At 52.6% G+C, this 14,808-nt stretch overlaps 6 protein-coding genes across 6 annotated transcripts; 3 read left to right on the top strand and 3 right to left on the bottom strand.

Annotated features, from left to right (window-relative positions):
• Nucleotides 1-335: 335 nt before the first annotated feature.
• Malapachy_4270 (putative phospholipase c) lies at nt 336-1,518 on the top strand (the record flags this gene model as incomplete). The annotated part of the gene is made up of 4 exons (XM_018138721.1): nt 336-442; nt 577-901; nt 1,047-1,461; nt 1,514-1,518. The coding sequence occupies 4 exons, from the start codon at nt 336-338 to the stop codon at nt 1,516-1,518; spliced, it is 852 nt and encodes a 283-aa protein (XP_017991816.1).
• Nucleotides 1,519-1,917: 399 nt separating this feature from the next.
• Nucleotides 1,918-3,510, bottom strand: Malapachy_4191 (spermine transporter; the record flags this gene model as incomplete). The annotated part of the gene is made up of 1 exon (XM_018138646.1): nt 1,918-3,510. The coding sequence occupies one exon, from the start codon at nt 3,508-3,510 to the stop codon at nt 1,918-1,920; it is 1,593 nt and encodes a 530-aa protein (XP_017991763.1).
• Nucleotides 3,511-5,608: 2,098 nt separating this feature from the next.
• On the top strand, nt 5,609-6,577 carry Malapachy_4267 (gpr fun34 family protein; the record flags this gene model as incomplete). Its single annotated transcript, XM_018138718.1, has 1 exon — nt 5,609-6,577. The coding sequence occupies one exon, from the start codon at nt 5,609-5,611 to the stop codon at nt 6,575-6,577; it is 969 nt and encodes a 322-aa protein (XP_017991855.1).
• A 1,477-nt stretch (nt 6,578-8,054) lies between these two features.
• On the bottom strand, nt 8,055-9,461 carry Malapachy_4203 (putative secretory lipase (family lip); the record flags this gene model as incomplete). Its single annotated transcript, XM_018138656.1, has 1 exon — nt 8,055-9,461. One exon carries the CDS (start codon nt 9,459-9,461, stop codon nt 8,055-8,057), a length of 1,407 nt encoding a protein of 468 aa, XP_017991560.1.
• Nucleotides 9,462-10,139: 678 nt separating this feature from the next.
• On the bottom strand, nt 10,140-11,837 carry Malapachy_4240 (hypothetical protein; the record flags this gene model as incomplete). Its single annotated transcript, XM_018138691.1, has 1 exon — nt 10,140-11,837. One exon carries the CDS (start codon nt 11,835-11,837, stop codon nt 10,140-10,142), a length of 1,698 nt encoding a protein of 565 aa, XP_017991939.1.
• Nucleotides 11,838-12,778: 941 nt separating this feature from the next.
• Nucleotides 12,779-14,698, top strand: Malapachy_4264 (putative phospholipase c; the record flags this gene model as incomplete). The annotated part of the gene is made up of 1 exon (XM_018138715.1): nt 12,779-14,698. The coding sequence occupies one exon, from the start codon at nt 12,779-12,781 to the stop codon at nt 14,696-14,698; it is 1,920 nt and encodes a 639-aa protein (XP_017991854.1).
• Nucleotides 14,699-14,808: the final 110 nt, after the last annotated feature.

Here is a 14,808-nt window from a genome sequence, read left to right as displayed (position 1 = left end):
TCAGTGGGTCAATGAAAACACGCCGTACAGTATCGGCTACTATCGACGGGACGATGTGCCCATTCACTTTGCCCTTACCGAGTCGTTCGTCGTGGGCGATGCCTACTACGAGGGTGCCATTGCGTCTACGCACCCGAACCGTGCGATCTTCATGTCTGGCTTTCTGAACACGAACGGCTGCTGCTGGCGGCAACCAGGACGAACTTGGTGGCCCTGTCTTAGACAACACAAATACGCCTGGCTGCCAGTTTCGCGAAGACGGTATTCCTTACTCGTGCCGCCCGCTCAAGTAGAAGGCTGTGCCCGAGAACCTCCGCAATGCTAACATCTCCTTTATGACGTACCAGGACTTTGATAACTTCTGCGAAGACCGCCTCTTTGCTTGGGAGCAGTACCAGGCTGCCGCTGCGAAGCATACGGCCTTTGCGAACGCCTCCGTGTCGTTCCTGGCCTCGACAAGTTCTTTGAGGACGCAAAGAACGGAAATCTCCCTGAAGTGGCTTACCTCTTCATTCCGCAGGACCTCTCTGAGCACTTGCCATACACGCCTCAGGATGGCTCCTGGCTCCATCGCAGAGTGGCCCATGCTCTTATGACCGGCAAGAATTGGAACCAGACTGCTATGTTCGTGTCGTACGATGAGACAGGTGGCTGGGCCGACCATGTGATGGCGCCACATGCGCCCAAAGATACTCCCGGTGAATGGATCCAAGACCCCTTCGACACTTCGCTTGGTCTTCAGCCTACCGGCCCTGGTTTCCGTGTGCCTTTCTACATCGTCTTGCCCTTCACCCGCAACGGCGGTGTCTTTACAGAACATGCCGCGCACGAGAGTCAGATTCTCTTCCTGGAAGAGTGGTCCAAGGCCATTGGCAAATCATTCCAGTCGAAGGAGATGAACGTATGGCGCCGCCAGCAACTGAGCAACTTGGTGAACGCTTTTTGATTTCTCTTCGCGTGACTCCAGCATCCCTTCGATCCCTACCGTTCCTGACCCAAGCATCGACCCGATCCGCCACCAGTACAACGGTGCGTATGTCTGCCAGCTCAAGTACCGGAACAAGATCCAGCCTGAGATTCCCTATGGCAAGCAGAATGAGTCGGACGCTCTCTATGTCGAACATGGTTACAAGAAGGTCCGCGGTCATTTGACAGAAGGCCGCTATCTTCGCTTTGAGGCGTGGAGTCATGCACTCTCTGTGAATTCTTCATCTCTTTCGTCGACTGGCCATTCGGACAAGTTTGCGCGGGATGCACTCTTTGTCCTGCACTGGCCGGGATCTCAGCCTAAGGACAACCAGTTCTGGATCTTGAACCAGTCCAAGGACAAGTTCCTCACCTCGGACCTCTCTTTCTCAGGTAGCGACCATGCCGCTACATTTGCTCGTGTGGACCATACCGACGGAAAGGGCCACTCAATGAACTCCGAAAAAATCGATCTCGCTAAGCCAGGATGGTTCCGTATCTCTCGTGGAGTCCAACCCTTCCCTGTTCCAGGTATTCAGTGTTTCAGTGTAGACGTTTGCTCTTTTCGTACCTCGATAATAGTGCTGAATTGTTCGTTAGTATGACCTGTGTCACAAAGCACAGCAGACTCTCTTTGAGAGCTACTCGCTTGATGGGAGAGTGTGTTGCAGTCGCCATGGAGGTCCTTTGCTTCTTCCATATTGGCTGTCTGACACACCATTTCTTGGCACATGAAAAGCCCACACTGGGCCTGCACAACGAATGAAGCGCGTATATGGAGGAGCCACTACCCATCCCTTCTGTGCTCGTACAGTCCCTATGTAGCGATAGCACAGCAGAATACACTCTCTTTTTAATCTTTCTAGCAATGTCACATTTAAACACTAGAAGCACTTGGGCGAAATGACGAACGCAGACACAGCAAACCTTCCTGCATAGAGATCTCTCACTCTACTCATCATCACCTGTCGCAAAGCGCGATTTCTTCCGCATCTCGGGCCCATACTTGTAAAAGAAGAATGGGATGGGCGCCATCAACACGGACACCAGGGCTAGAAGCGTAAGCGCCCACTGGTTGTGCATGGCATGCATCATTTGGTATATAAACAGGGGCACGGCCGCTCCACATAAGGACCGCAGCAGCGTTTTCGCGGCGAGCGCACTGGCGGCTACCTTCGGGTAGCAGTCCACCAGGTACGAGTTCGCCGAAATGTACAGCATTACAAAACTCGCTCCTGTGGGGAGCCCGGCCACCAGCGCACCTGCCCAGTGCACGCTCGGCATGGATGTCCATGCCAGTATAAACAGAGAAATTGGAAGCGAAATGGCACCCACAAACATCAGGATCAGCCTGTCTTCAGGTACAGCATACCCCCTTTTCGCAATCCGGCGCTTCGTGATCGGCTCAATCACCACCCATACAAACACGATCGACGCACAAATTCCGATAATCAGAGAGATGAAGCACAGTCCCACTTGCAACGCATTGAAGCCGTGGCCTTCCTCAAAGATAATAGGGTAGGCAAAGAACATCATGTACAGCAGGGCATAGACAAGGCACAGGTACAGGGAAAACGCGATCAGGATCGGCTCCATCACTAGCATCTCGAGCGGTCGCAGGAGAGAAATCGCAAGCACCTTGCTTAATGCCATGGGATCCCTTTCCTGGGCAGTCTGGTATCTTTTATCTCCTGTCTCCTTCCTCAGTTTCTTTGCCCGCTTCTTTAGAATCACCGGTGCCAGTGTCTCTTCCGTAAAAAGGGAGGCCACCCATACAATGCCAATAAAGGCAAACAAGGTCCAGTAGATGTACCGCCACCCTTTTCCCAGATTCGTCGCACTAGCAATGGCACCTCCGACCAGTGGTCCTGCCGCCGGTCCAATGAACAGAATGGACGAAAAGATAGCCATCGGCAGCCCCTTATCTTCCGGTCGCCAAATATCACTCAAAGATCCACCTACGTTCGTCATAGGGACACTTGCCGCTAACCCTGAAATCATGCGGCTTGCGAGAAGTGTAGCAAGATTAGGCGCCAGTGCACATGGCAACGTAAAGATGAAATACAAGAAGCCCGAAATGACATAGATTACCCACCGTCCAAAGATTTCACTCAGTGGCGCGAAAAACAGCGGGCCGAAACCAAACCCTGCCACGAACAACGCGATACTTAGGTTGATGGGCACATTGCCCACATCCAGCGACTTTGCCGCTCCACGGAGATCGCTGGTTGGCATGGATGACCCGACCGATACTGCAAAACAAAGAACAGAGGTAAACACAGTGATGACCCACTTGCGCCGTTTCGAAAAGTTCTTAGGGTTTGCCTTGTCGCCTTCCTTGAAATGAACCAGGAACGGATCATTCTCTTCCTCTTTGGTAGATGTGGTAGAGCTAACTTCCAAATCGTCGTCGACCAGATGTGGCGCAAACACCTGCTCTGGAAATGGCCCCTCTCCAGTGAGAGAATGGTGGTGGTGGTTATGCGATAGTTCTGGATGAAGCGACTCTTTCAAGTACGCTGCCTGGCTGGATCTCCGTGACATAGAATGATGTAGAACTCCCTTCTCACGATGCGATGCATCATTGCTAGGGATTTCGCCTTTTTCCAGCTGTGAAGGCGTGGTGTCGTGGGCGAAAGAAGCCATACCTTTTCGAAAGCGTGACTAGCTGTAAAAAGCGAGCTCCCTCTCGAGCAGCAACATCACCGCCTTTATATCCATCAAATGCATCGTCACTAAAGCCGTAGTAATCCGAAATGGCGACGATGTGAAGTTGTATGAAAAGAGAGCGCTGAGAGGCACATGTCGAACCTCGCCCTCTCTATTTGCACCACTCTCATTGGTGGATTTGGCAGACAATTTTCTGACAAAAACGTGCCAAGACACTTGTCTCTCTTCCTGCAGAAAAAGGGTGCTGCGCAGTCTTACGAATAAAAAGTTATTCTTATGCCTGTGACGCCTTGATGTCATTTGCTGTCGTGCCATGAGCTTCTCTCGATGATAAAACACGCCCTTCTCACAAGCTATACTCATCATGGAACAAGGGTCATGATCGTCCGTATCAGATATCCTCCTTGGCCTATTGGATCTTCTCGGTATAGGAGAGACTTCTCATATTCTTGCCCCATAGAGATGTTTTGAGAGGCAAACAGGATCGAGTCTTGGACTTGCCCATGTGAACCATTGCACGCTCTTCTTTACGCGCCTTCCATCATATTGGTTCGAGGCCTTCCCGCCATGTAGTTCTAAAGGGATACTTCCAGTTCTTCTCAGGATCAACCTTGCCACACTACCAGAGAGAGAAAAAGTGAAAGAGAGAAATGCAATCTTGGCATGGCTACGAAGATACACAATGCGGCACTTCAGGGGTTTTTTTTGTTTACTCATCATGCAGTTGAGGGCAGTCAAGTGTTGGTATGCCAACTATGCGCCCGCCTCGCCAATCATATCACCGAGTGAGTGAGAGAGTCCCTCCAAATCAGGCATCTTCGTCATTGTTCCCAAACAACAAGCCTTCTATATAAATGCGCTGAATTGGTAGGAGGCACGGTGTACTTTTGACATGGTTTGCCTTGTTTTGTTGCTCGCTGCCTCTCTCGCTAGTGTCTTGCAGGTGTCAGCTTGGACCACCACCACTGTCACTCATAATGTCACTAACTCCGTCACAAGACTCCAAGCCGTCCACTACGCTAGACTGGGGCCTATTCTCCGGTCAACATGCGAAGCCATCAAGGGGCATGTCTAGTAAGAAGTCCAAGCCATCGACGACACTCGGCTGGGGCATGTCTAGCAAGAAAGGCAAGTCGTCTACAACAGCAAAGGAAAGTCGAATGCGACTGCCGCACCTGGTGTCGTTCCTGTTACAGTGAGTGGGGCTACTTTACGGTCACGGCCACATCCCAGCACGACGGAATGCACTGTGGCAACAATGATATTTCGACTTTGCTATTTGCATTAGCGGACCAGGGAATGGAAATAATTTTCAGTTGGATGGATAGATGTGGTGGTTGTTACGTTGCCGTGTTCATAAGGAGGTAAGCGTATATCGCCCAGTACAGTTGGCCTGTGCATAGGAAAGAGCTGAGCCGAGAGCGACAAGTGGAGATCGGAGCTTTTAATTTTGGGCCCATCTTGGCAGGTACAAAATCACCTGATCTTGCCCACGTCGGTGGCGCCCCCATGGACCACCTAAACCATTGGCGCGCCTCGATAGTCTGAAGAGATTCGCTTATAGGCGCGAGTACCCCTTCTGTCGCTCCATCGAGTCTCATGGAAAGGCGTATGGCGAATCAGTAAAGGGTGACTGTGGGGCCCGTTTCATGCAGTACCTTTTTCGGTAATGAAATCCCAATTATGACGTCACTAAAGGAACGTACGTACCTCTCCGTTTGTTCGACGATCGGTGATTTCGGTACGGGTTGGTCATGAACTGACGAAATTTTCGTCAGAAGGACTTCCCTATTTAGGTTCGAGAATAAACTGTCCAAATTGCCCTAGTTAGTGAAACAATTCATTTGTCTCCGTGATCTAGATTCCATTCTATTGGTCTGCTTCTTACCCGACTCCTGGTGACTTCATACCGTACTATTCTGGCCAGGAATAATAAAAAGTCGGCCATGGCCTGGTTCATTGTTGCCAACCCATGTCTGTTCCTGCTCCTACTTTGGCTGATAGCACTGCGCCCGCGCCCGGTGAGGGCACTGTCCCTGTGACGGAAACGCACACCGAGTCGAAGCACCGTTTCAACGTCTTTGGCTCTCGTGGCGGCCAACACCATCACCACACCACGCATCTGCTGCACCACCTAGGTGCAGAGCACCAAGTAATTGTGGACCCGAAGCTCTTTGGCTTCGGCCCACTAAGCCAGGTGACCGAGGGAAACGGCGAGAGTCTCCACCGTCCTTTCCCTGGTGAACTCCAGCCTGGTCTCTTCCGCAGTGTCCAGCGCCGTCGCCTCGCGAACCCCTCGCCGATGGGTCTCATGGCCCTCGGCTCGTCCATGTTCATTCTCTCTATTCTCTGCATGGGTACGCTGAGCCTTACAAGCTTGGCTTCGCTCATTGCCGTTGGTTTCGGTCTCGGTGGTCTGATTATGATTCTGTCCTCGATGTGGGAGATGGCTGTGGGTAACACCTTCGGTGCGACTGTCATGGCGACGTACGGTGGTTTCTGGATCTCGTATGCCATTATCCAGACGCCTGGTGGCTTCCACATTGTCGACACGATCTCCAAGGCCGACGGCGTGCCTGGCGCGCTGGACAACTTGGGTCTGTTCTTTATGGTCTGGTTCGTCGTGACATTCATCTTCTTCATGTGCACGCTTCGCTCGACTGTGATGCTCTGCTTGATGTTCTTCCTCCTTGACATCGGCTACCTGCTCGTGGGTTGTGCGTACCTGCGTAACCACCACAACGGTATCGGCCCTCATCTCGGTCTTCTCCGTGCCGGTGGTGCATTCTGCGTGCTGGGTGCCATCAATGCGTGGTACAACGCGTACGTCGGCATGATTGACAACACGAACTCGTTCTTCCTCGTGCCTGAGATGTACTTCCCGTGGACGGCCGCTGCCCGCCAGCCACGCGAGACGGCAGAGGAATTGGAGATGGCCTAAACAAATCCATGGACATGTAATAATTCGGTTTCTAATGTTGTTGCATGGATCTTATGATGTCCCCTTAATTCTACTTCTTTCTTGTAGATCCCCATGCCATCATCTGTTGCGATATGTAGAAAGAATCTAATCACCGGTCTGTCGCATTACTATACGCCCTTTTGTCAGCAAGAAAAGGCCTTATTTCACCTCCACGTCTATCAGTTCATCCTTGCTATCGTCTCTATTCGATGCCTCTAACAGAGGTCTCTAACGCTGGCCATACGCCGGCGAGACATACTTTCCGCCTTTCACAATAATGTTCTGCTTCTTCTGTGCCTGGCCGGACCAGATATTTTCGAGGATTTCCTTCGTGCCGTCCAGGTACCGTTTCTGCGCATTCAGCGACGTGCCTGAAATATGCGACGTCATTGCATTTCCGCCTCCTAGGTTCGGGTTCCATATGTTGCGTATCGAACGACAGGGATGGTCCTTCTCTGCTGGTTGAAGGTAAGACACATCATCACCGTATCCATTCAGCTGCCCATTCTTCAGGGCCTCCGTTACTTCTTCCTTCACGCAAATCGCGCCGCGCGCCGTGTTGACCAACCATGCTCCCTTCTTCATCTTACTGATCATCTTGTTGAACAGACCCTTGGTTCCCTCATACAGAAACGCATTGATCGTGACGATGTCACACTGGCCGATCATCTCTTCCATGGTGTCGAGGTACCGCACGCCCAACCGCTTCTCCGTCTTGGCGTACTGCTTGTGGGAGGGTACAAGGTTGCGCATCAGCACCAGCATCGTCATGACTGCATGCTCCGCAACAGACGTGACATTCGAGCTTGATACTTCGTACACACCGATTTTGCGCTCGTTTGCCTTGTCCAAGTCCACATGGTCACTGCCGACACCCGCTGTGACACATGCCTTAAGCTTCTTCGTCTTATCGATGACGCCCGACGTAATATAAGCGGGTGGAATGGCGTAGTAATCACAATATCCGCATCAACCACTTCCTTGGCAAACACAGAGTTGAGCCCTTCCTTGTCGTCCGTGACGATCAACGTATAGCCTTTTCTTTCAACCCACTCTCGCAGACGGCCAAGAGCTTTGGTTGCCGCTTTGCGTACTCCCCGCTGCGATAAAGAGCTGCTAGGACTTTGTCACTGCGGTACGCTGACCGGCTGAACACACGTGTTTGGATCACACGCGAAATCGTCGCTGGATGCCCACATGATGCTGGCTCACGAAAGAAGCAAAACTGCTTGCCTTTTATAGACAGGGCTGGTCCGTGCCCTGTTCGGACATCTATATCCGAATACCAGAGTTTGGCCATCACATGTGCCCTCCTCACCCTCTCATTGGCACCAGCCTCTCCACGCAGGTCTGCAGTAAAATGACGTTTTCTCGCGATAGCAAATTTCTCTCACTCTCCTACGGCGATCGAGGGCATGTTGAAAACCTGTATGTCTAGGTTGTAAATGATATGCTATTACACAAGCGATGAAGAGCGCTGTACGTGGTGACGGTGCGCTTGCTGCTTGCGGATACGCGATGTAATGATATTGTCGCCTGGGCCAATCTTGTCGCCCGCGAAGCCATCCAGCATCTCCAGAATGTACTTGAACTCGTCGCCCAGTTCGTCAACGTCCAGAAGCACATCTTTGCTGCTCGTAAACTGGCATCCGTCCTTCACAGGCTTGCCCTCCAAGCGGTCCCTCAGCCAGTTGAAAGACATGGTCGTGCCTGTGATTTGCGAAATAAAGTGCGCCGAGAGGTCCGTGTCGTAGGTATGGAACTGAATCTGGCCACCGTGCTTGCACCAGTTCTCAGCCGTCTTGCGACCTGATCTGTATGGTGCTATCTCATCGACCTTGCCATGGATCATCAGCACAGGCACGTCGGGCGTTTGCTCCTTGTTGAGGCCCATCGTAAGCTCATCCAGCACCTCCCGAAGGTCTTTGTTGTCCAGAAGCTGCTTGCCTCGGCTCGTGTAGTAGGTGGAGAACAGGTCTTGGAACGGGTATTTGAGCAACAGGGAGACCATGCAATTCTCACGCGCATAGTCCATGGCCTCCATGGCCTCATGCGTCGCAATCGACTCAATGTACTCCTTGACCTTCGGGTAGGTGTCCACCAAGCTCGCAACACCGCCATTCAAAAAGCCAGAGAAAGGCGTCTTATTCACCAACATAATCAGGTCCGTCAAGTTCGAGGGCGTGCCGCCAGCGTACCAACCCACGACAGGCAACTCAGGTGCATACGTCGGCTTCAGCGAGGCAGCCCAGCCGGTCTGAATAGCACCACCCGAGTACCCTGATCCAACCACTTTGACGTTCTTGTCCAGCTTCAACTTGTCAAAGGCCAGCGTCGCACGAATGCCATCGAGTGTCTGACGGCCCTCAACAATGCCCGAGGCAAACAGGCCCTTCCTGCCTTCCTTGTCGGGCACTGTGACAATGTACCCTTCCTGCAGGAAGGGGAAAGTGATCACCATGTTAACTTTGGACGATGGCGCATTCAAGGGACCGGCACGGAATGCATAGCTAGGAGCACACTGCGGGGCATTCGAGTCTTCAAAGTCACCGTACACTACCACACCGTTGCGCTTCGCATTGTAAGGCACCATGATCGTCGTCACACTGGTCGTCGGCTGGTCATCCGACGCATACGTGGTACGGTACAAAACTTGCCAAGCCTCCTCAACGTTCGTGTGGAACAACGTTTGCAGTTCCACCTTGCGCGAGCGGAATATATGGCCATTGGGCTTGTCTTGCCATCCATCAGGTGGGGTATAGAAGGGATCGTTCGGCGGAAAAGGAAGGCTCTCACGTGCTTCCAGCGTCCACACAGGCAAGGCCAGTAGTACGGCGCAGAACAGAGCCAACAAGAACTTCATGTCGCAGCTAATACCTTCTCCGACAAGGCCGAGCTTCCGAGAAGCCTGTTTATAAAGCTTTCATTTCCCGCCACTCTTTTCTGACTTCCCCAACACCGAGGAGCGATTGCAAAGCCCCTCACATAAAGAGTTCCTCCCTATGAACAACGCTCTGTTCTGAGAATAACGGTCGCTCGTTTCTAGCGAGACCTGCATCCGAGGCATGACCAACGTTGGCTCTATCCAATGAAACATTTTTCCTTGCGTTTCTTGCTTCGCTGATCATCTTGGCCCCAACATTTTCTTCTTGAAGCGGATTTAAGTTTCTCCGACGTGGGACTACGCACAGTTTACATTTCGTGACAGGCGAGGCAATTGGCCATTGTGGAGTACGAGACTGGCTATTGGGACCTCTCTCGTCCGATAAAATTTACCCCGCGTCATTTCACACCAGGTAGATTTTTTCAAGCCAATAAAAATGTTTTTCCTGCGCGCGCTCATCCACTGACTGCATCCAATGCAGGAAGGCTTCGTAAGTGACCTCACTGGACCCTTTGAGCATTCGTTCACAGCGAACGTAAGATGCAACAAACCCAATCTGGATGTGTACATGCTGGTGCCGTGAAATTCTATTGTCTATTGTCTTGTTGCTACTAAGAAATAATTCGTACTGTTGTTACATATTGTTGACGTATTGGTTTAGATCATCACCGTGAGCATTACGACCAAAAGTAGCATACCCAGGAAGGGGTGAGCTGTAAGTGGTCTCGATCCATTGAATAGGAATGGATCACTTGAGTTGGAATTGCCGTCGTCACTCAATGTCTGGCCTTTAGGGCAGATGGAGGAGGTGTCTTCTTTTGCGTAATTCTTGCCCGCTACACCCCCTCCTTGGTTGTTTCCATTCATATCGACATAATCACTCTTGCCTAGCGTGCATCCATTCTTGCTCATCGCCACAGCACGGAACCGAGAAAACTTCGGATCCAAATCCATCGACATCTCAAAGTCTTGTTTTTGTATGGTATCGGTCTTTGGTTTGGACTTCACCATCGAATCTTGCGTCGTAGACTCAATCACCCAGTGGTCGACTTCCGTTGCGCCATTCCAACTGACATACAGCTTCTTGTCTTTCACAGCAACATCAGGCTTCGTGAGTGGATAGCCACTCCATTTCAACTTCACCACTTGGTAACCTTGCACAGTCGCACGGTCGCCGAACCAAACAAGCTGGACCGTCTTGCCATCGTTCGTAAACTCGGCCCAGACGGGAATCTGGCCCAGCCCCATCATAACATGATCCGACCACGAATCCGGCTCGTCTTGCATAAGTTGAATACTGCCCTGCGTGTCCGACAAAAGGCCCGTCACACCACCAGGGTTTTCATACACTTTCACGATCGTAGCCGTCATGGACGGGAAATCCAATTCAATAACCAGACCCCGACTGTGATCGCTGTTCTTTTCAAAGCCCGAACTGGCATTGTCGTACACAGTAATCCAGCGCTTTCCGCCATCCATACGCTTCTGCAGCTCTTCTGCACTTGCCCCCGTTTCATTCGAAAAGCGCACATAGTGCTGCCAGGAGAAAAAGTTACCGTCCCCGCTAAAGCTGCTGGACTTGCCGCCGAGCGCCCATAGGATTTCGTGCGACTTTCCATCCACATAGTACAGTGTATGCGTATGACGACCACTGAACAAAAAGTTTCCTAGAGCATCCCTGTTTGCCGAGTTGGCATGGAACCAGTCCCAACTCTGGGCCTCCGTAGCAGGTGTGGCAGGTGCATTGTAGTAGCTCGCATCCAGAGGGATATGTTCATGGGGACAGAATCGGAATCGGATATCACTGTCATTTCGCACATTAACTTCCTGAATACAGCTATCCGTCAGCCATCCACTGTTCGTATTTGCATTGCCCGCTGCACCAATGTTATAGTTGGGGATATCCACATACGACGTGGTGGTGGCATAGCCATTGGGACTAAGTTGAAATTCATGGGCATCCAACATATGACTGGTAGACACGACCGTCTTTAGCGTGTAGTCCTGACTCATGATATGTGCTGTGCCATTAGAGAATCCTCGACTCACATCGCCTTGATGATGGACCAGCACAAGCTCGTTCCCCAGCATGAACGGCCGGAAATACGTCGCGTCAATCGCATTGGCTGTATCGTTGTAGTACACAAGACTTAGATACTTGTCGTAAATAAATAAGCCACGAGGATCCGTCACGCGAGGACTGAGGAAGATGTAACCATCGGCCGGTTCGAGCGACTTATCACTGTACGTAAGGGAGATGGGTGGCAAGTGGTAGTTGGGTTGTGTCACAAACGCTGCCTTTGTCGCCACATTGAAGCAAACAACATTGAGGCATAGTCTCCACCAACGCAACATGGCGGCCCTCTTAACGTTGGAGGCGTTCAAGAACTTCGTGTCGTCCTATCCTTTTCGTAGGACCTCTTGGATTAGCTTGGTGGCTGCAATGCCCCTTGCTGAAATACGTCCAATCAAATGCCTTTTTCACGCCGCCCATTTCTTTTCTCCACACCTAGCGCTCCTTTTTCTTGGTCAGGCACCACCTAGGATTACCTCAGCGTTCGGCTGTAGATGCATCCATAGACCGTAGGCAGCAAAGCAACCTGTGTGTAGCCGTCCTAAGCTGCATTTTCAACTTTCATAGACGCCCAAGCAACACAGCGTTTCTATAGACATTCTTTCATAGACGAATGTCCACTTGCCCTCGTTTTCTCGTCACAGTGACATAGCTGAAAGGCAACAATACAGCCAGTCTAGAAGCCGCCGCGCGGTCAAGAAGAACGATTCATGTCGTATTTGGCTCTACACTACAAGGTCATGCAGATTTTTAGCAGACGTGTGTACCTGGCATGCTCTATTTTTAGTGGCTATGAGCTACGGCTACGATCGTGCCAGGGTCAGGGGAAAGCTGCCTGCTGCATATGGCGCACGTTGAAAGGGGCAACGTCCTCACTCCTTGCCTGCGTAAGCGCAGGTAATAAAAGCCTGTCAGTATGCGAGGGTCGCACGTGTGGGCTTAGGCATGTGGAGCACCACGATAGCCTGCAGCCAGCGAAATTCACATATGCATTTGGCCATCGACAATGGCTCGGTTGCTCCACGTTGTCGAACCTGCATGAAGGCGAACGGACGGCCATTATCGACGTGTCCAATGGTTGGTCATTCATTGGTGAGATAGCTCGAATGAGGGGATTTTGCAACATGCCGTCCCCGCAACCCAGGCTGGCATGTAGGGAGATGCAACAACTATATCTAGACGGGCCACTGCGTAGAACGATACCCACCACCATCCGCCTCCCATGTTCGGCTACAAGGCCTTCTTTGCCAGCGTGAGCCTGGCGCTGGCCGCCTCGTCGGCTATGGCCAAGGACTCGCTCAAGGACATCGAGCACGTTATTATCTTCATGCAGGAGAACCGTGCGTTTGACCACTACTTTGGTACGATGGCCGGTGTGCGTGGCTTCAGCGACCCGAACGTCCAGATCAAAGACGACGGTAAGAGCATCTTCTACCAGCACGTGGACAGCTCGGTGAAGCCCGCTCCGCCGTCGAACGTGTCGGAGTTGATGTACTTCTACATCAACCAGGGCAACGTGCCCGACGACGAGGCCACACAGTGCATGGTGGCCGGCTCGAACGGCTGGGAGGCGAACCATGCCGCGTGGAACAAGGGCAAGAACGACCGCTGGGCGTACAACGTGACGCCCTGGTCGCTCGGTTACTTCCGCCGCAAGGATCTGCCGGTGCACTTCGCCCTGGCGGAGGAGTTTATTGTGGGTGACGCCTACTATGAGAGCACGCTTGCTGCTTCGGACACGAACCGTGCCGTGCTTTTCTCGGGTACGATCAACTCGCCGGGCAGCAACCCGGGTGGTGACCCCCTGAAGCAGGGTGGCCCTGTCGTTGACGACCACCGTGAGGCTGGCTGTGAGAAGGACTCGCGTGGCAACCCGTTGGCTTGCTTGCCGCTCAAGTGGAAGACGGTGCCGGAGTACCTGGAGGAGCAGAACATCTCCTGGATGGTGTACGAGGACACGGACAACGGTTGGCACAACATGCTCGAGCAGTTCGAGCAGTACGAGCTGGACATCATCAGCCAGGGCCCACTTGCCCAGAAGGGTATTTACCGCCCGGGCCTGGAGAAGTTCTTCTTTGACCTGAAGAACGGCTCGCTCCCGCAGGTGTCGTACATTGTGCCTCCGATTGAGATCTCGGAGCACCCGCCGAACACGCCGAACGACGGTGCCTGGCTCCAGTACGCTGTGGCGGAGGCTCTGATGAACAGTGACTACTGGTCGAAGAGTGCCATGTTTGTGTCGTACGATGAGAGCGGTGGCTTTGCCGACCACATCATGGGCCCGCATGCCCCCGAGGGCACCGCTGGTGAGTGGATGGAGGATCCGTTTGACTACACTCTCGGCCAGGCCCCGGTTGGCCCTGGTTACCGTGTGCCGTTCTACATTGTCTCCCCGTGGACTCGCAAGGGTGGTGTGTTCACCGAGCACGCCACGCACGACAGCCAGATCCTCTTCCTGGAGAAGTGGTCGGCTGCGCACGGCAAGAACTGGACCAGCAAGGAACTGAACCCGTGGCGGCGTGAGAAGCTCAGCGACCTTGTGAGCGCCTTTGACTTCTCGAACAAGGATGACTCGTACGTGCAGCTTCCGAAGATGAACCGCGCCTCCAAGGACCCGATCTCGCTCAAGTACAACGGTGTGGCCGTCTGCCAGTCGCGCTTCAAGCAGAACCAGCCCTACGTGCCGTACGGCAACCAGACTGAGCTTACCGATGGCTTCCCGGTGGAGAAGGGCTACAAGAAGATGCGTGGTGGCATGTCGGAGGGTCGCACCATGGTGTTTGAGACCTACAACAACGCTCTGACCCACAACGGCAACAAGCTCGGCTCGTCCTCGTCGCAGAAGACCAAGGACCGCAAGAGCCAGCACTTTATGATCCACTGGCAAAGCAAGCAGCAGGACCCCAAGGACAACCGCTTCAAGATCTCGACTTTGGGCGACAACAAGAAGTACCTGACCAAGAGCCTGAGCCTTTCGTCGAACGAAGCCGACGGTGTCGTCGTCTCGTTCACCGACAAGGGCAACGGTAAGGGCTACGAGATCAAGGCTGGCTCGCAGTACCTCAACCTCGACAAGGGTGGCTCGGTCTCGTGGGTCGGCTCGAACCCGACTACGTTCGACCTGTACAGTGTGACCTACTAAGCGGCACACTGGACTTTCGCATGATCATGATGGTGGCATGAAAGGCCGTTGGGGTGGCTTATTCATAGATTAGTACGATTCGTTAGTTGTTTGATTCTATCCTTTTCTCG

This window comes from Malassezia pachydermatis (assembly GCF_001278385.1).
Source record: "Malassezia pachydermatis strain CBS 1879 chromosome Unknown scaffold4, whole genome shotgun sequence".
Taxonomy (NCBI): domain Eukaryota; kingdom Fungi; phylum Basidiomycota; class Malasseziomycetes; order Malasseziales; family Malasseziaceae; genus Malassezia; species Malassezia pachydermatis.
This window is presented reverse-complemented; position numbering and strand designations above follow the sequence as displayed.